The 20,866-nt window shown below is 45.8% G+C and overlaps 1 protein-coding gene across 4 annotated transcripts in view; it reads left to right on the forward strand.

Moving 5' to 3' along the window:
- VSTM4 (V-set and transmembrane domain containing 4) overlaps window positions 1–20,866 on the forward strand; it is a 119,925-nt gene that overhangs the window by 52,347 nt on the left and 46,712 nt on the right. For all 4 annotated transcript variants that reach the window (XR_015767115.1, XM_028098496.1, XM_028098495.2 and 1 more), the window contains exon 6: window positions 9,042–9,075. Coding sequence is in view for 3 of the 4 variants with exons in the window: in XM_028098496.1 (XP_027954297.1) it covers window positions 9,042–9,075 (34 nt within the window). In the remaining variant the exon portion in view is untranslated. The remainder of the gene's footprint in view (window positions 1–9,041; window positions 9,076–20,866) is intronic.

Raw genomic sequence — 20,866 nt, forward strand, 5'->3', positions numbered from 1 at the left:
CCTGTCGGTATCCCTGTCGCCCTAGATCTGTCCTCAGCCCCTTCCTGCTCTGCTCTTTCTCTTTTCATGATTACAGTTCTGGGGATTCCGACTCTCACCTCCCTATGCAGGCTGCCTGCTTTCCCTCTCAGCCCCCACCCCACAGCAAGCCTCAATGTCTCTTTTCCATCAGAGCCCGTACATTTCCTCTGAAATACCCTCCCTGCCCCCCTTCTGCATTCCCAAAGCAGGTGCGGACGCGGGAGCTCCCCGAGATGACGTGGATGACAGCTGAGCTCTGGAATTAGACCGTCTATGGTTCAGATGGCTGCTCTTCACTTACCAGCTGATGACTTACCCGCTGAGCCTCACCTTTCCCATCTAACGGGAAAGCGCTAGTGTGCCAGTCTCATGGGATTATTGAGAGGATAAAGTTCAACAACAACAGCAGCCACAAAACCTATTCTGACTCTTTTAAGGGTCCTGCGTGTACAATGACATGAGGTTAGAGTTACACATCAGCCTGAGGTCACAGAGCTGGGAAGTGTTAGATTTGGAAGTCACAGCATAAGGGAACACTCGAACAGGGAGACGGAGCAGTGCTTCTGGAGGGCCTCCCCACCAAGGAGCAGGCAGGGCACAGGGAACCCCGGAGGGAGGGCGGGGGTGCGCTCAGGGACCAGCCTGCAGCAAGCTGTTGGCATCGCAGGGTTAGGAGACGAGGACAGGAGAGGCTCTGGGAACTTGCGAGAGCTGCCGCTGTGGGAGAAGTGTCACCAGCGGGAGCCTTAGAGGAGAGACCCGGGCAATGCCAACCCAGGGGGCAGCAGGGAGGGAACCGGAACATTCATTCCTCAGCCCTTCCTTCTCCCCTGTCCTCTGGATGTCCTGCTGTCTTTGCTTGGCTCTCACCAACTAGGAGCCAGAGGGCAGGGTGTGGAGGGAGGTCAGCCATCCGGGCCAGTCAGGGTGGAGAGGGCACGGAGACACCCAGCACACTCAGTGCTGCAGACAGAGCCCGGTCTGTGGCGGATCTTGCAGGGCCCATACCCTTCCTACAGTGCTCCGGGCAGCCTCTGTGCTGTGCCTGAGAGCCTTCCTCTGCAGCATCTGCCTACCTTGTCAAGAGTGCCCAAGCTTGTCTCCCATTGCAAACCCTTGCCTATGCCTGTGAGATTGTGGGACGTGGTGCACATGTGCAGATGCATTCGCCCCCTTCAGGAGAATAGCGAGGAAGGCGCAGGCCTGTCATCTGGTCCACTCTCCTTGGAATTTGGCTTATGACAAATTCCCAACAGATGGGGGACAAATGTGTTTGTTTCCCAGCTGCTTTGCTCCCAACTCTTGGAGTTTGGAAGCCACATAAGCAGTCTCCAAGCCTGTCTTGACCCAAAGGCACCTCTGCCTGGGTTCAGGAGCATGGCAGGGAAGTGTGCCTTGAGCTGGAGGCTCTGTTAGTTCATAGGCAGGGTGAGGGAATCAAAGCAAAGGAGTTCGTTCAGGAGACATCCATCTCCTCCAGAGCCAACGGGGCCGACTGAGACACATACTCCAGGCCTCACACCCAGCCGCTGAGAACCCAGACCCCAGTCGCCCTTGTCCCTCCTGGAGCGGGCCCGGACAGACTCGTGTGCACCTGCATACAGTGTCGCAAAACCCGACTGAGCTTTCAAGAGCTTCTCCGGGACACCTTCTGAGGGCCACACTGCTCACTGGCTCCTCCACGTTCTTGTGTAATCCTCACTGCCAGTCTGGAATGACAGGCCCTATTGCTCCCGTTTGCAAGAGGACGCAGCTGAGGAGCTTGAGAAAGTCCTGAAATGGGCGTGCCGGAGCCCAAGCCCAGCCTGATTCCGAGGAAATTTCTGTTCAAGGAAACCTTCACCATCTGGGAGCCAGCCTTGCCAAGGAATTTTCCTTCAGCCTTCCATGGTAGTTGCTGCCAAGGTCCTTCCCAAACAGCAAGCATAGCTCCTGTAGCCCCTAGGGAGCTTGGCTTTATTACAGCAGGCTGGCATTCTGTAGCCCAGGCCGGGCAGGTCCTGCCCCATGGGGTGCTAGCAGCCAGGCACCTCCCAGCCACCACAGGACTGGGGACAGAGGACTGTGCGTGATGGGCCCGGGGTTACCCCTCACCTGGACCCCGGAGCCTTTGCACAGCGCTGCCCGAACCTTAAGGAGCAGACTGTTCACTGGGAAACCTGCTCAAATGAAGATTCTGATTCGGTACGTCTCATGAGATCATGGTGGGGCCACCACTGTTGGTGTGAGGCCACACTTTGAGTAGCAAGGCCTTACAGCTGGTTCTTCTGAACTCTCTCCTACTCTGTACCCATCTTTGTTATAAGAAATATTTTGAAAGGATCCCATTACTATCTTGAAAGGAAACTCAGAGATGAGATATGCTTCCTGTACCCACAGAAATACAATCAGGCCTAGACCTGCTTGTTATATGGACATTTTCTGGGTTTTCTGTCACTATGTGTGGGTTGGGCCCTCTGCATCCTGGCCACCTGGAGGAAAGCCAAGCTCTCTTGCCTATGTAAGAACCACAGAGCATCCAGGTCTGTAGGCTGCTCACATACACAGGGAAAGCCGAGGTGAGCCCCACACCTGCTCTCCCGCTCCTTCAGCGGGATCTGTCTTCAAAGAGGATATTGGAGCAGCCATCTCCATTCCCGAAGCGATCCCCTGGAGGGTGTTGAGGTAAACAAAGCCCAGCCCGGAAGCTGGGGGGCCAGGGACCAGCGTCCTTCTCTCTCTTCATTCCCACTGCTCTGCCTTCACCCCAGCCTTGTTCTGCCTTGTTTTCCTGGGGTGCTCATTATTCACCTGAGCTGGAGCTAATTGCACCCATGTGTTAACTTGCTTTCCACTTTCTCTGGAGCTGGGAGTCTTCGTCCTGGCTGTTAGTCCCGGGGTGCCTGGAACTTTGTCCCAGGGCCTCTGCGGCTCTGAGTCACCCTGGAAAACACCAGTCCTGGTGGCCCAGGACCAAGCCCTGAGTTATTCCTCAAGCACACTGCTTTCCAGTGGCCTTCACTTGTTTGGGAATGAGTCCAGACTCGCTGCTTTGAGGGGACCCCAGCAATCCCCCAACCTTCTCTGTCTGAACTCTTACAAGGGCAGTTTGAAGGCACACTAGAACCAGGTGGAAGGAGAGGGGCTTAGCTCCTTTGTCGCTACTCTTTGTGTCTGTGAGATGTCAGTCTAGCTTGCACGTGCTGTGCTAGAACCCTCGCACTGGAGCCAGGGCTTCCTGGAGCTTGCTAGACCCCCTTGTTCCCCTGCTGCAAACTTGTTCTCCATGCTTCCCCATGGCGATGGGGCCAAAGAGCCTATGATCTTTACTCCCAGAGGTACAGGGAAGAAGGAGTCTGTCACGGCCATACTCAGTGCAGGGAGGAGGCTCGGTGCAGGAAGGAGGCTCAGTGCAGGGAGTGGGGTGGCTGTGGATGAGGAGCAGAGGGGAGACCCTGGGGCCTTGGGGAAGTTGATGGGCTCACCTGCCTGGTGTCACAGACGCTTGGACAATCCCTAGCATGAGCTCTCCTCACCACACACTCCTGAGATGCAGACTTGGTTTTCAGAACGTGTGGGAAGGTTGGCTGGCTCTCGTGGGCCCACTGCCGCCTTGGGAAGCGGGCCCACCCTCCCTGTGCTGGTGCTTGTCAGCCTTCCCAGGAGCGTAGTGTGGGAGCACGGGACCTGGAGCGTGGATCCAAGCTCCTTTGCTTACAGAGTGGGTCTTTTCAGGCCCCGAGTAAACGTCCTGCGTCCCCAAGTGTCCTCACTGTAAAATGGGGTTAAGAGTTTCTCTTACTCGTACATCCACTGGGGATGCTTTTCCCAGTGTGGTGTGCCGGTCCTTGGTGTGGGCAGTTCCGGGGAGCACCTTCTCCCGGGTGCAGCTCACTTTCCAAACCACAACCTTCCATCACGGTCATGGTGACTGTGGGATGAGCCATCCCGACAGCAAGGGCAAGCAGAGCTACCCCACGCACTGTCCCCAGTAGAGATACACTGTAAGCCACGTATGTCATTGGACATTTTTGTAGTAGTCACATTAACAAGGTAAAAAGGTAAAACAAAAACAAAAACAAAAAAAACTCTTTTATTTAACTCATTGTATCTAAAATAGCATTTTGACAATATCAATAGAGAGATTCTGAATGAGATATTTTACATTCCTTTGTTAAATCCAGCATGATTTCATGCTTCCAGCACTTCTCATTTGGGACTAGGTGTATTTCAAGTGCCAGCCTGGGGCCCACGACTTCCATATAGGACAAGTCTCTAGACACACAACTTTATGTGCTGCTGCTTTCCATCAGTGCTTTTCGTGTGGCCATGAAATGGCTCTCTGTAGCAAGAGAACAGGTGATGGGAAACCCCATTCTCCTTCTCAGTTTACCACTTGGTGACCCAGAGAAATGGCTTCACCTGTCCTAGTGTCGGCGCCGGAAGCACCGTCAAGGCAGGGCTGCTTCCTGGAGGGCCTGGGGTTTTGGATGTGACATGACGGGAGCCCAGTTCTGTGTAAAGGGAAGGGCTGACGGGAAGTGGGGCACACCCCTGGTCTTATCTCTCCCCCCAGGGAAGTGCAAACGGTCCTTTTCCAGGCCACTGGGCTCCCTGCCGGTGCTGGGGAGGAGGCCGGGAGAGCACAGTGCTCAGTCATTCTGGCTCCTTCTGCAAACGCACGGGACCTTTTGCAGGGGCCTGTCGCAGTGTTGGCACAGTGTGGGAGATGCTTGGGGAACAGAGCAGAAATATCCATGGGTCCTATCTCAGGGTCTCTGCAAGGCCTGGGGTCTGGAGAGGGTGCAGGCAAATTAGGGGAAAGACCGGGGAGGGTCCGCTATACCTTGAGGCCCCAACACTGCTCCAGGGCCTGAGAGGATGGGGGAGCATGGCTACCTCCACTCCAAGTCACCCGACTGGGGGTGGTAATGGTGACAGAGACAGGCCCAGATGGGGAGGACACAGTCTTCAGCCTGGACAGGTCGTCTGTAAGGTTTGGCCCTGAGTTGGGGGCTGGGAGCAGTGTCACCCTGGCTGAGGAGGCAGAGAAAGGGTAGCCCCAGAGCCTAGAGGTGATAAAAGCAGTCCTTCCTTTTAGTCTTTAAAGTCCTAAAGATCCTAAGATCACCATTGAAAAAGAAGTGTGTCCTGAGTTTTCATTTCTGTGCAGTACGGTTGCGTTGTGTGGAGCCAGGAACCTCTGGGTCAAGTATGCTGGGTGGGAGGTCATGGCTCATGATGGAGACTGGCTCCAGGACCCCCCTTTATTGGCTTCCTTCTTTTCCTGGTCTCACTTCCCCCCCTCTCCAGTGGATTTGCTGGGATCGAGTCCCACATAGACTCTTTGTACTGAAATGCTTGTCTTTACAGGCTCTGCTTCTCGGGCAGCCCTAGCTCTGGAGTCAGCACTGATTAGGTTACATATATTTAAAGGTGACTCTGGGCAAGGGTTATTTCTCAGGTGCACGTAAGTCCTAATGTTTGGTATGCAGGATTACTTTTGGTTCCCTGGCAGTCCCTCTCATTAAAGGGACATCGGCCCTGTGTTTACCAGTCTGAGACCTTATAAACATCGGTCAGCAAGTGTTGGCTGAGGTGCATATGTTGTGCCCGGCACTGACCATCCTCACTGGGCTCCTGGTCTTTCTGTGTCAGCCCCCTCCCCTGTGGCCTGCCCTCCTGCTCCCTGGCTTCCTGATCTCCAGGCTGCTCACCTCACTGCCCCTGGACTGGATTTCCCAAAATACAGGTCAGTGCATGGATTCTCTAGGACTCTAGCCCCGGCTCTGCCCTGCCCAGCTGTGGCACAGTGGGCCAGCCATTTCTCCTGAGACTTATTCTCTGCATCTGTAGGAGCGCTAATACCAGCCCCCCAGTAACTCTGAGAATGGTAGGGAGTAGTTACAAAAGGGCTCTGGAGTCAGGCTGCCCAGTTTTGTCCCTTCCTAGGTGTGTTAGTTTGCTTGGGCTGCCGTAGTAAAGCTTCTGGGTGGCTGTCCTCTCCCTGTGTCTTCACCTGGTCTTTCCTCTGCAATTGTCTGTTTCCTAATTTTTTCTTAGAAGGACATCAGTCATGTTGGATTAGGGCCCACCCCAGTGACCTCATCTTAACTGAATCACCTGTTTAAAGGCCTCATCTCCAACTAAGTCACATTCTGAGGTGTTGGGTTTTAGGTCTTCAACATAAGAGGGACACAGTTCAGCCCATAACACCGCTGTGTGACCTTAGTCAAGGTCATTAATCTCTCTGTGCCTCAGTGCCCTCCACCGTAGAATTAGGTGCAATGACAAAGTTTTTGCGAAGATTGAATTCAAATGCAAAGTTGTGGTCTTCAAACAGTTTTGCTTGCATAGCACCTAAAAGCATTTCAAAAACTATGCACCCTTGAACATTTTTTGTTGATGTCTAAACTTTTTCATCATAAATGTAAATTGTTGCAAAGGAGGTAATTTCCAGGGCATCACAAATATTGACATCTTAAAATGAAATGGTTAAATCTCTTTACATCTAAATGTCATGAATTTAGTAACTACCTCTCTTTATTTAAAAAGACTCTATAGGGTACCTGGGTAGCTCAGACGGTTAAGCATCTGCCTTCGGCTCAGGTCATGATCCCAGGGTCCTGGGATCGAGTCCCACATCGGGCTCCCTGCTCCTTGGGAGCCTGTTTCTCCCTCTGCCTCTCTCTCTGTCTCTCTGTCTCTCATGAATAAATAAATAAAAATCTTTATAAAAAATAAATAAAAAGACTCTATGAACATGTTTTAGCTGTTAGAAATTGTATATCGTTACTTTTTCTCCTTGAAATTTTATCTTCAATCTACTTCCCCCCCCAAATTTTATCCCACTTTAATACCATTTTTTTGTTTACCCTTCTCTGTAAAAATAATGTGTGTACAAATTTAAATTAAGAAAATTTAAATTTCCTTATTCCATAAGTTTCTAGGTAATATATTTTTTTGTATTGAGTTATTAATAGTGCACAATTAGTAAGATTTGGAAAATGAGTACAAAACTAATCAAAACTCCATAGATATTATCAGTTCGGATAATCAATCATAAGAAGAACATTTTGTTGGAAATGTATTTTTATTAAAATAAATTTTTATTTTACTTCGTATACCCTTGCATGAATCTGCTTAATAACGGAATTCAGCATCATTTCTATTCTTAGTAATAGAGTTCAGCATCAATTCCATACTTTAAAAAGTAGGAATAGAAATGATGCTGAATTCCGTTATTAAGCAGATTCATGCAAGGGTATATGATCTATCATTGAACATGATGTTTAATACTCGACCGGCTGACAACTGGATTAGGTCATTATTTAATCCTTGTCAAAAGCAAAATATTGGAAACCTCTCTGCTGGTGAAAGGTTTAGTTGCCCAGTCATTAGTCATTTGCTTTCTCAACACTGGCCCCAGCATTTCAAATCATTTCTCATTTGGTGCCTCCTATTTTTCACCTTCATAGTATAAGTCAGGATGGGCAAGAGGTGTGCCTCGATTTTGTGGAGAGAAACAGTGCTGTGATGGGGAAGGGAGGGAAAAAGATAAAAGCTAGAGCTCAGGCATGTTTTGGGAGAATGAATTCTGAGGAAAGAACACCATGCTAGGTGAGGATCTAGAAACTGATTTCCTTAAAACTGCCCTTCCTAGGAGTGCCCACTGGTTTGCAAACTCCAGACAAATGATCACTGATTTATTTAATAAGCCTAGAGTCAGGCCAGGAACATACGAAGTGTTCAGTAAATACTAATTATGGTTTTATTATTGCTACATCTGTAAATTATCCAGCACAGAGTAGGTGCTTAGTAAACAGGATGCAGAAAGAGTTCATGCACTAATAAGGGGTTGTAACAGGTAAACCTAAAAAGCCCTCTCTCCAGCTGAGACTCTGTCATGCTGGTCTGGAACCTGCCCTGGTCACCTGCAGGACCGATCACTGCAAGTGTAGTAGCTTAAAACAACAATGATTTTATTTGCTCACAATTCTGTAGGTCAGCGATTTCAGCAGGGCTTAGCTGAACATTTCTTCTGGTCTTCGCTGGAGTCGCTCCTGCAGCTGCAGCCTGCTGGTGGATCAGCTGGGGCCTGGCTGCTTTGGGGCCTCAGCTGGGATGACTTGCTTCTGTTCGATGTGGTCTCATCTCCCAGTAGGCTAGCCAGGCTTCTTTATGCAGTAGCAGAAGAGTTCCCTGCAATGAGAGAAAGAGCAAATGAGCAAACCTCAGAGCACAGGGACCTGTTATGCCTTTGCTTGTGACATATTGGTTATTGTTTCATTGGCCAAAGCACATCTGGCGGCCGAGCCCAGTGTGGGGCTGGAGTTTCACAGGGCTGTAGATAGACACAGGGAGGTGTGATTCGTTGGGGCCATCGATGTAATGATGCACAACCCAACTCCGTGGCCCATGGCTTTACTTCTATTTGAAGTGAACTCAGTTGTGAGCTTAGATTGGATACTTATTAGGATAACTGCCTAGGTATTCTTATTTTTCCTCTGCTGCTAGAATCTGTTTTTTTTTTTTTTTCTCAATGAGACCTACTGTGGAGGATGTCTTGCTCTAAGACTGTTTTTCCAAGGGCCCCCCTGGAAGAGCGTTGATCAGAAAACAAAAAGCCAGTTTACAGAGAGGAGCATCTAAGTGGAAACAGGTTGTCCCCAAAGTCTTTCTCGTGACTAAGGCAGAGCTTCGAAGTTGGGTGACTGTTACTCCAGGACCTTCCAGGTTAGAACCCACCTTAACCTGGCTTGGAAAAAAAAAGAATGACTGTTTTGGGTTATCAAACTAGGAGGTCTGGGGTGTATGGTTTCATGCCTGGCTCAATCTAGGTGTGGAACAGTAGGGAGTCAATGTGGCGTCTGTGCTGTGGTTCTGCTCTATTCATCCAAAGAGAAGTATGAAAGCCCCAAGAAGAGGCTTGTACCAACATCTGGGCAATGCCTGGGCACCTACATTTCCTGGGGATTCCTGGAGCATATATATCTAAAGTAACATTTATTTACCATCTTCTATTTCTTTTCTTTTTACAGCGAGACATTATTTGGTGAAATGTCCTCAGAACAGGTAGGAATATTTTCTTTCTTTTTCAAATGAAACTCTTTGATATTTTACTTTCTATTGATATTACCAAGAAATTGGCAAAATTGTATCTTTATCTAAGGGTCTGCATGTTAGTCTGCAGATTGGCCTAAAAACGTGTTCTTCATGCACTTGCATGTTTCTAGATTCCATACTCTGGTTATTACCCCCAGAGGGTCCAGAGAAAATATGGCTCATGCTGGTTCAACATACATGCTGGAGGAGTCTTGGCACCTGCTCCTGGAGGATTGTTTCCCCTCTTTAGGAAGAAACTAGCAGCTGGACTGAACCACTTTGATGCCTTCTGACCACAAATCCTCCTAATTCCCTTCCACCAGTGCCTGCTTGCCTTATGCCCTGCTCTGCAGAATGTGGCCATTAGAAATATATGTGCTGAGATGCTAGCCTTCTAGCTGGTGGAACACACCTCACAGATAACATAACAGTTATATGCAAACTCATAGCGTTTAGAAATTTGAGACTTCTGGTTCAGACACAATGGCATAGGTCAGTTTTTCCCTGCTCTTCCCTGCTAAGCACAGCCATAAACCCTGAAAATAATGTCAACCAAAGGAGGACTCTGAAAGGTGGTAAGAAGAAAATGATGAAAGACAAAGAAAAAAAAATTTTTTTAATTTTTTATTGTTATGTTAATCACCATACATTACATCATTAGTTTTTGATGTAGTGTTCCATGATTCATTGTGCATAAAACCAGTGCTCCATGCAGAACGTGCCCTCTCTAATACCCACCATCAGGCTAACCCATCCCCCTACCCCCTTCCCCTCCAGAACCCTCAGTTTGTTTTTCAGAGTCCATCATCTCCCCCTCCGATTTACTCCCCTTCATTCTTCCCCTCCTGCTATCTTCTTTTTTTTTTTTCTTAACATATATTGCATTATTTGTTTCAGAAGTACAGATCTGTGATTCAACAGTCTTGCACAATTCACAGCGCTCACCATAGCACATACACTCCCCAATGTCTATCACCCAGCCACCCCATCCCTCCCACACCCCCACCACTCCAGCAACACTCAGTTTGTTTCCTGAGATTAAGAATTCCTCATATCAGTGAGGTCATATGATACATGTCTTTCTCTGATTGACTTATTTCACTCAGCATAACACCCTCCAGTTCCATCCACGTCGTTGCAAATGGCAAGACCTCATTCCTTTTGATGGCTGCATAATATTCCATTGTGTATATATACCACTTCTTCTTTATCCATTCATCTGTCGATGGCCATCTTGGCTCTTTCCACAGTTTGGCTATTGTGGACATTGCTGCTATAAACATTGGGGTGCATGTACCCCTTCGGATCCCTACATTTGTATCTTTGTGGTAAATACCCAGTAGTGCAATTGTTGGATCGTATGGTAGCTCTATTTTCAACTGTTTGAGGAACCTCCATACTATTTTCCAGAGGGGTTGCACCAGCTTGCATTCCCACCAACAGTGTAGGAGGGTTCCCCTTTCTCCGCATCCCCGCCAACATCTGTCGTTTCCTGACTTGTTAATTTTCGCCATTCTGACGGGTGTGAGGTGGTATCTCATTGAGGTTTTGATTTGGATTTCCCTGATGCCGAGTGATGTTGAGCACTTTTTCATGTGTCTGTTGTCCATTTGGATGTCTTCTTTGGAAAAAATGTCTGTTCATGTCGTCTGCCCATTTCTTTGATTGGATTATTTGTTCTTTGGGTGTTGAGTTTGACAAGTTCTTTATAGATTTTGGATACTAGCCATGCAGTATCTGATATGTCATTTGCAAATATTTTCTCCCATTCTGTCGGTTGTCTTTTGGTTTTGTGGACTGTTTCTTTTGCTGTGCAAAAGCTTTTTATCTTGATAAAAAGCTTTTATCTTTTATCTTTTATCTTGATGAAATCCCAATAGTTCATTTTTGCCCTTGCTTCCCTTGCCTTTGGCGGTGTTTCCAGGAAGAAGTTGCTGCGGCTGAAAAGGTTCTGTCGAAAAGGTTCTGCCTGTGTTCTCCTTTAGGATTTTGATGGACTCCTGTCTCACGTTTAGGTCTTTCAACCATTTGGAGTCTATTTTTGTGTGTGGTGTAAGGAAATGGTCCCGTTTCATTCTTCTGCATGTGGCTGTCCAATTTTCCCAACACCATTTGTTGAAGAGACTGTCTTTTTTCCATTGGACATTCTTTCCTGTTTTGTCAAAGATGAGTTGACCATAGAGTTGAGGGTCCATTTCTGGGCTCTCGATTCTGTTCCATTGATCTATGTGTCTGTTTTTGTGCCAGTACCATACCGTCTTGATGATGACAGCTTTGTAATAGAGCTGGAAGTCCGGAATTGTGATGCTGCCAGCTTTGCTTTTCTTTTTCAACATTCCTCCGGCTATTCGGGGTCTCTTCTGGTTCCATCCAAATTTTAGGATTATTTGTTCCATTTCTTTGAAAAAAGTGGTTGGTATTTTGATGGGGATTGCATTGAATGTGTAGATTGCTCTAGGTAGCATTGACATCCTCACAATGTTTGTTCTTCCAATCCATGAGCATGGAACGCTTTTCCATTTCTTTGTGTCTTCCTCAATTTCTTTCATGGGTATTTTATAGTTTTCTGAGTACAGATCCTTTGCCTCTTTGGTTAAATTTATTCCTAGGTATCTTACAGTTTTGGATGCAATTGTAAATGGGATTGACTTCTTAATTTGTCTCTCTTCTGTCTTGTTGTTGGTGTATAGGAATGCCACTGATTTCTGTGCATTGATTTAAAGAAAAAAAATCTTAAAAGCAACCAGAGAGAAACAGTGCATTACTTACAGGGAACACAAATTTGAATGACTGTGCAGTTTTCCTTTGAATTGATGGAAGGCAGAAAGAAGTGGCACATTTTCTTTTCTAAAAGATTTTATTTATTTATTTATTTTAGAGAGAGTGAAGGAGAGATATAGTGCATGAGCAGGGTAGAGGGTGGAGGGGCAGAGGGAGAGAGAGAATCGCAAGCGGACTCCTTGCTAAGCGCAGAGCCTGATGAGGGGCTTGATCTCATGACCCTGAGATCATGAGCTGAGCTGAAATTAAGAGTTGGGCACTTAACTGACTGAGCCACCAGGCAGCCCAAGAAGTGGCATATTTTCAAATATTGAAAGAGAAAAACTGTCAACTACAAATTCTATGTCCAGCAAAACTGTCTTTTAGGAATAAAGGGGAAATAAAGATATTCTCAGATGAAGGGAAACTGAATGAATTTGTCACTATCAGGCCTATTTTAAAAGAAAGGCTAGAATAAATTCTTGAAATAGAATAAAAAGCCTTGATACATTAGGAAGGAAGAAGGAACAGTAGCGTGGGAATATTGGTACATAAGTAAGCTCTTCTTTTCCTCATGAGTCTTAAAAATAATATTTTATAATCAAAACAAAAATTATAAAACCATCTGATACTCAGGAAGAGCATTAAGATATTTAGAAATGGGGAGGGGAAAGTTACCTAAATAGGAGTGAGCTTTTTACACTTCATTGAAAGTGATAGAAATTTGGTAAGTCACACATTTATTTATCATGCTCAAAGCAACCATTAAAGTGACTATGAAAAAATGCACTCAAAAACAGTATAGAAAAATAAAGCTAGAATCCTAAAATATGTTCCAGTAAATTAAAGGAACAGAGGGATGATAACCACAGGAAATAAACAGAAAACAGATAAGATGTCAGACTTAATTGCTAACATGCTGTTTGTCTTACATAGTTTAAAACTTAAACAGTTTAAATATATCAGTCCAATGATAGAGATTGACAGAGTGGATTTAAAAAAAACACAAACCACCTACATGCTCTTTACAAGAAACTCACTTCAAACACAGTGACTTAGGTAGGTTGAAATAAAAAGATGGAAAAAGTTATACCACATAAACAATATCAAAACAAATCAGGAGTGGGTATACTAATAATATGATAAAATAGTCTTCAGGGCAGAGAAACTTACTAGAAACAAAGACGGACATTAGATAATGATGAGAGGATCAATCCACCAGGAAGATAAAGATCCTAAATGTATACACACCAAACAGGAGAACCACAAAGTTACATAAAGCAAAAACTGAAAGAGCTGAAAGAAGAAATGGATAAATCCACAGTTACAGTTGGTAGCTCCAACAACCCCTCTCAGCAGCCAGTAGACCTTCTAGACGGAAGTTAGCAAGGGTATTGAAGATCTAAACACCACAATCAACTGACAGGACCAAATTGATACATATCAAACACTTGGACCACCAACAGCAAAACACTTGTATTTCCAGCCCCCACAGAACATTCACCATAAGATCTAGTCTATCTTAGACCAAATGTTGGGCTTTAAAACAAACCTCAACAAATTTAAAGCAATAGAAATCATATGAACATGTGGAAATGAAACAACACACTTTAAAAATAATACATGGATCAAAGAGGAAGTCTCAAAGAAAATAAAAAAATACGGAGAATTGGCCAAAAATGAGAATAAACATAACAAAACATGTGGGATGCATCTAAAGTAGTGCAGATGGGGAGATACATGGCATTAAATGCTTACATAAGAAATTAGGAAAGCCCTAAAATCAACAATTGGGAAGTCTCACCTCAGGAAATTAGGAAAAGAGCAAAATAAACCTAAAACAGACAGAAGGAATGAAATGATAAAGATCAAAGCATAAACCGATGAAATTGAAAATAGCAAGACAATAGAGAAAAATCAGTGAATCAAAATCTGGTTCTTAGGAGACTGCTGGGAGAAAATGGATAAAGTGTACCCAGGATCTCTGCTTTATTTCTTATGACTGTATGTGAATCTACAATTACCTTCATAAAAACTTCAGTTAAATGTGAATTTGGATGTCCCTGGCAGATCCTGTTTTCAGCCCCAACAGTCCCTATACCTGACTGCTTTGTGTTACTGCTGCTGAATTTGGGATCCAGAGGAACCCTGTTACTAAAATCAAAACGCAAACTTCTTTTATTGAGAGTTTACACTCTACCAGATCGTCGTCTAGAGTAGTCCAACGGTGAAGAAAAGAGACGGAAATCCCTGCTTTGTGGAACTTGCCAGGCAGTGAGTGCAAATGCATGTGTCCCTGGGACAGATGTCTGACTATGGCCAACTGAGGAGATCATCAAGTCCTCTCCCCCAAAAAAGCAACTATAAAATTGAACAAAATCAACAAAAGTAACTATTCTAGCACTCTGGAAAGGCCAAAGGTATATACTAAACTGAGAGGCTTTTATACTTGAAAAACTGCTGAGCTGCTGCTGACAACGGTGGAATTCGGTGGGGTTTTGGCCTCCAGTTGCTCTGATACTCTTCCTGCTTGCTTGGTGAGCTTCTTTCAGGGCAGAGGGTGCTGTGAGGACCCCCAGATACTCTGTTGTGATAGAAAGGGATGCATGTGACTCGAAGCAGTGTGCCATGTTCATGTTCAGCAGCAGTGTCAGTAGAGGTGATCTTCTCAGGGGCATTGAGCAGGGAGGCCCAACAGCTCCACTAGCCTGAGCTTTTGGTCACAGCTGGGGCAAGTGCATTTCTAGCTGACGCAACACACATGTGCGGTGGCGAATGGAAAGCACCCAAAGGAAGAGAATAATACCATGCAGATAGTAACAATAAGAGAGATGGTAGCTAAATTAATATCAGATAAGAGATGAGATATAATTTAAGACAAGAAATATGACTAGAGACCAAGAAGGAAATTACAAATTGTGAAGGGTCAACACACCAGGTAGATACAATTATAAATGCATATGGGCCTGACAACAGAGTCTCAGCGTACATGAAGAAAAACAAAATTGAATAGCTGGAGACTGCAATGGTCCACTCTCAGTAGTTGATAGAATGCCTAAACAGAAAATCAACAAGGGCACAGAAGATCAAGCAATTTGATTTGACGCGGAATACTCTACCCAATGACCACACACCATACTTGTCAAGTGCACTGGAATATCCTCCAGGACAGACCATATAGGTAGGCCACAAAACAAATCCATGTAAATTTACAAATTTTATGTATGTAAGAAATCATACAAAGTTTGTTCTCTGAGCAACAGAATTAAATAGAAATTAATGACAGAAAGTAATCTGGGAGATTTCCAAACGTTTTGAAATTTAAAACAACACACTTCTAAATAATACAAAGAAGACATTACAAGACAAATTAGAAAATATTTTGAGGGGCGCCTGGGTGGCTCTGTCATTAAGCATCTGCCTTTGGCTCAGGTCATGATCCCAGGGTCCTGAGATCAAGCCCCATGTCGGGCTCCCTGCTCAGCGGGAAGCCTGCTTCTCCCTCTCCCACTCCCCCTGCTTGTGTTCCTGCTCTCACTATCTCTCTGTCAAATAAGTAAATAAAATCTTTAAAAAAAAAAAAGAAAATATTTTGAATTAAATACAAGTGAAAACAAAACACATCAAAACTTATAAGATGCTGCTAAAGTGGTGCTTAAAGAAAAAATTATGGCTTTAAATGCCTATATTAGACAAGAAGAAAGACCTCAAATCAATAACCTAAGCTTTCACCATAAGTAACTAGAAAAAGAAGAGCAAGTGAAATCCACAGTAAGCAGAAGAAAGTATATAATAAAGATTAGAACAGAAATCGATGACATGGAAAACACACACGCACATGCACAGAGAAAAATCAATAAAACCAGTTGGTTCTTTAAAAAGATCAATAGAATTGACAGATCTTAAGTTAGACTATACATGAAAATAAAAAAGAGAAAAAGCCAATTACCAAATCAGGAAGCAAAAAAGAAATCACTGGGGCACTGGGGTGGCTCAGTCGATTAAGCATTTGACTCTTGATCTCAGCTCAGGTTTTGATCTCAGGGTCATGAGTTCAAGCCCTGTGTTGGGCTCTGTGCTGGGTGTGGAGCCTACTTAAAAGAAAAAAAAAGGGTATCACTACAGACTCAACAAAAGTTAAAAGGATTATAGGAAAATATTATGAACACATTGATTCTAGCAAATTAGACAACATAGATAAAATGGAAAAATTCCTAGAAAGACACAAATCACCAAAATGGATTTAAAAACAAAGCTATAAAGTGAATAAACCTGTAATAAGTCAGGAAATTGAATTGCTAGCTAAAATCTTTCCAACCGAAATGGGCCCAGGCCCACATTACTTTACCAGTGAAATATATCAAGAATTAAAGGAAATAATAATACCAGCCCTTCAAAAATTATTTTAAAATTTGAGAAAGCATGATCTTTTCAACAAATAATGCTGGGATAAAATACATAAAGAACTCTTACAACTCGATAATAAGATGACAAATAACACAATTAGAACTGGACAAAAAAGATTTGAATAGATAGGTCCCTAAAGAAGATATACAAATGGCTAACAAGTTCATGAAAATATGTTCATTAGTCATTAAGAGGTGCAAATAAAACCACAGTCTGATGCCACTATACACCTGCTGCAATGATGATAAAAAGACAATGTCAAGTGTTGGTGAGGATGTGGAGAAACTGGAACCCTGTTTGTTGCAGGTGGGGATTTAAACGGGTGTAGCTGCTTTGGAAATCAATTTGGTAGTATCTTAAAACATTAAACATAAACTTACCATTTGACCCAGAAAATCTGCCCAAGAGAAATGAAGACATATGTCCACGCAAAGATATACATACTGTTGTTCACAGCTGCTTTGTTCATTATAACCAGAAGTTGGAAACAATCTAAATATAGCCAACAACTGGTGAATGGATAAACACCATTTAGAAGTCCACTCAATAAAATACAGTTTGCTAATAAAAAGGAACAAACTGCTTATACATTCATACATTCTGCACATGGATGAACCTCAGAAACATTATGCTAAACGAACTAAACCAGATGCAAAAAATTACCTATGGTATGATACCATCTATTTGGAATGTCCAGAAAAGGTAAATTCATAGGACCAGAAAATAGTTGCTTAGGGCTGAGGTGGGAGAAGGAGTTAACTATAAATGGGCAAGAGGGAACTTTTAGGGGTAATAGAAATGTTCCAAAAATTGATTGTAGTGATGGTTGCACCATTTTATAAATCTACCAAAAATTATTGAATTGTATACTTAAGATCAATGAATATTATGGTGACTGAATTATCTCTCCATAAAGGTGCTTGTTTCTTTTTAAAAGCATGTGCTCCACAGGGCCCTCAGGACTGGCATTTCAGGTGTGGTGGGGGTGGGTTATGGCTGGGGAGCTCAGAGGCTGTGAGGGGCCAGCCTGCCAGTGCTTCTGAGGATTTGCTTGCTTTGTGGTCTCCTGTCTGGCTTTTCATTGTTCGCAGGCAGTGCCAGGCCTTTGGGCTCCTGCCTGCCCCTCTTAAGTCTTACCTTCGGGTTGCCCCTATTCTGAGCTGGTGCTAAGGCTGGAAGTACAGTCAGAGTGTTCCCCAGCCTGGTGAGCAGGAGAGTTTGGTCTTCTCCAGGCCTGGGCTACCTCCCAGATATCAGGGATGACTACAGAGGCCCACTCAGTTGCTGCACCTCTTCCAGCTGTGGCTTCCAGTGAGTCTGTCTGAGTGCCCGAGTCAAGCTGTCTCCATGGGCATGTCTCTTGTTGGACCAGCCCACAGATCAACCTCTGGAAAGCTCGCCTTTACTCCACTGCCCCCCAGGACCATGCAGAGGAGCCCTGCTGACTTGTATTCATCTTCCTGATCAGAGCCTCGGGCCAATTTGATTTCAGGCAGCCCAGATTCCCTGCCATGGTGCCTCGCTAGTGAACTGGTCAGTCCTTGCCTTCCAGCTGGTTCTGGCCAGCTCTGTGCTCTGCCTCCTGTCCCTGTCATGCTGGGGGGCTCCCAGATCCCAGCTCCATCTGTGCTCTGGCAGTGGGCGGCTGGGCCCATAGAGTCTCCAGCTATTATCAGCATCAGTGTTCTTCTCTGTCCTCTGACCACTTCCTCTTTCGGGAGAATGGGCAGAGAGCTCAGGGCCAGGGCAGGATGCTAGGAACGGAAACCCTCAGGCAGGGGAGGATCCCTCAGGACGAGGCCATGCTGGTGCTGAGGCTGCAGTCACCAAGAGAAGGCCTGCCGAGTGACTGGGGCAGAACCTGGAGACCCTAGGGGTTTCAATGACTTGTTGCAAGGAGTTCATACAGAAGGAAAATGAGTCTCATCTTGAATGTGTGTCGTTCCCGAAGTCGGAAGTTGCCATCTCCTGGGAGGGGTGGCGATGACTTTGGGGCTGGGAAAGGCTGTTCCTTTCCCATGGCTAAGTGCTCTTCCGGAGCAGAAGGCTGGGCCAGAGGGAGCCTCTCAAGGTTCTGCAGGATTTTAAATGTGCCTTCCCCAGGGAAGGGAGCTCCCTGAAAACAGCTCAATGGGTAAGCATGAAACTGCTCCTAAAGGTCCCGGAAAGTCAAATTTGAGATGAAATGCCACCAGTTGCATAGAGATGGGGTGTGTCCCCACACCATGATGCCTCTTCCATGGATCCAGATACCTTCTTTCTTGTAGGTCAAGTTCAAGAAGGTTGCCAAGAAGATGGACATGGGCACCAAAAAGGCAATTCCTAATCAGTAGATTTCTTGACCTGTTGCTTGTCCTCTTCTTATGGGTTTCCGATAATGAAGTATTTGCAAATGGGAGAAACTGAAGTGGGAGAAATCCCTGTGCCAACAACAGCAGTTACGAGACCGAAGTAATCCAAGCTTTCTTCATGTTTTCTGGCGCATACGCTTTCTTGTGCATAAGCAGGGGCACAGACTATTTATATGTTGGATAAATTACAGGCACAGGGTTACTGTGGTTTGTGAGCTTGGTTTAAAGCATTTTCCAGTTTTTTCTGAACCATCAGATATTTTTTTTTTTAAACATACCCCTCCAGTCGAAGTATGGGATTTAATTAATAATTGATTTGTTCAGGATCTTAGCATGAAGGCAGAGATGATTTCAGAGAGAATGTAAACGTATCAGCTCTAAACTTAGATATGTACCTACTTGCTTCATTTTCATGGTATTGCAGAGTGGTGGTATTACAGAATTTGTTTCTTCTATGAAAGGTAATCTCCTGGGGTGTTTGAAGATTCTGGGGCCAGGCTGCCTCGGTTCAAATCTGGACTCTGACACTGAATGCTGTATGCCTTTGGTTAGCTGTTCGACCTCTCTGAGGAAACGGGGACAAAGGTAGCCCTAGCATGTAGTGGTGTTGGGAGGACTGAATGAGTTAGTCTGTATAAAGTGCTTCCAATGGTGAGCTCTATGCAAGTGGTTCTGTTATTATTCAGTCATACTTATGAGTGATTCTTCTATGTAGGACTTCTTGTAAGGCCCGTAGGGCAAGGATGAAATAACACACAGCCCACGCCCTTGAGGTCGGTGTCAAATGGGAGAACTAGAGAAGCAAAACCATGGCAGCACCCATGTGGTGCCCACACAGCTGATGTGGGCACCCAGAGGGTGCCGGTGGGTGGTAGGGAAAGCTTCCTGGAGATGAAATTTGGGCCAAATATTGAAGAAGGGGTAAGAGTGTTCCAGAAGAGGGTTGGGGGAGTGCAGCGCTCAGAAGTGGGGAGAGAGGGGTACAGCAGGTGGGAGGCTGGGGGTCTGGCGGCACTTGGTCCACAGGAGTGAGGTGCCCTGGAGATTCAGGGCAGAGCATCAGGGAAAGGAACCTTAGCAGGTGGCAGGGCCAGAGGCCAGGGAATGGGCACTGGGCTAAGCATTGCCACACACCATCTTCATTCCTCACCACAGCCCCATGAGTGGGTGCTGTGATTGTCCCATTCTACAGATGAATACTGATGCACAAAGAGCATGGATGCTGGTGAGGTCTTTGCTGGGCAGAGATGGAGCCGCGAGGGATGCCAGCCCAGGAAGCGCAGGCTTGCTTGTGAGTGCTTCAGTGCTGTCAGTCGCACAGATGAACAAGGAGGAGACGCTCTCGAAAGTCAGGGCAGTGGGAGAAGTGGGAAGGGTACGGCCACAGATGCTGGCCATGGCCGCAGCTGCCCTCCATCCCCTTGACTTTGAAAGGTCAATGTGCTCTGGTCACAGGCATCAATTTGTGAATGCTTCCAACCATTGCTGTCGTTGGATTGGTTTTAGCCCACATACATGCTAAACGCTGTCCCCTCCGACCACGTTCACCCGAGCACGGAAGGTGGCGAGCGCAGGGATAGCAGACGCGGGCGTTATGTCTCCTGGCCCCCGTCCTGCATCTCTGACATCCTTGCTGTGCCTCTCATCCTCACCCCTTCTCTTGCCTCAGCTCTCAGGCTCAGGGCCCTTCCGTAGCCCCCAGGCAGAGGCAGGCATGAGGAGAGCCGGCCTGTGAGAGGGAGCCGGGTTGTTACTCCTCGCGTCACGTAAGGAACATTCCACCTGGATTTGGTGTCAGCCGGAGCCATGCCACCTGGCAGCTTGGTGACCTTGGGCTACTTCTCTGGGAATTTTTCACCCTCCACAAAATGGGTGCAAGTTTGCCTCTGTCCCTATAGCTCAGGGTCGCTTTGAGGATTCAAGGAGCTCTCAGTGGCTGTGGGCTAATTCCTCATAATTACTCACCGTGCGTCCCCGCACCTCCACTTCTGAACACTTTATGGGATTTATTTCGAATCCTCATAAAACCCTGCAAGGCACAAATTAGTGTCCCCGGACTAAGAACAGGAATAAAACTGCCAACTCTTAGATAAATAGCTAGCCCTCTGGACTATTTACGAACCTTTTGATTCCAGGTGACAGAAAAGCTAGTGCAGTTGCTGTTACCCCGGAAGGGACCTGGCTGGCTCATGTAACTAGGGATGCTGCGGTGGGTGGGCCTCAGGGAAGCTCTGTCTAGGAGA

The sequence above is a fragment of the Eumetopias jubatus genome, unplaced genomic scaffold, assembly GCF_037043125.1.
Source record: "Eumetopias jubatus isolate StellerSeaLion01/CBP00866 unplaced genomic scaffold, mEumJub1_p1.0 scaffold_17, whole genome shotgun sequence".
In the NCBI taxonomy this organism is placed as follows: Eukaryota; Metazoa; Chordata; class Mammalia; order Carnivora; family Otariidae; genus Eumetopias; species Eumetopias jubatus.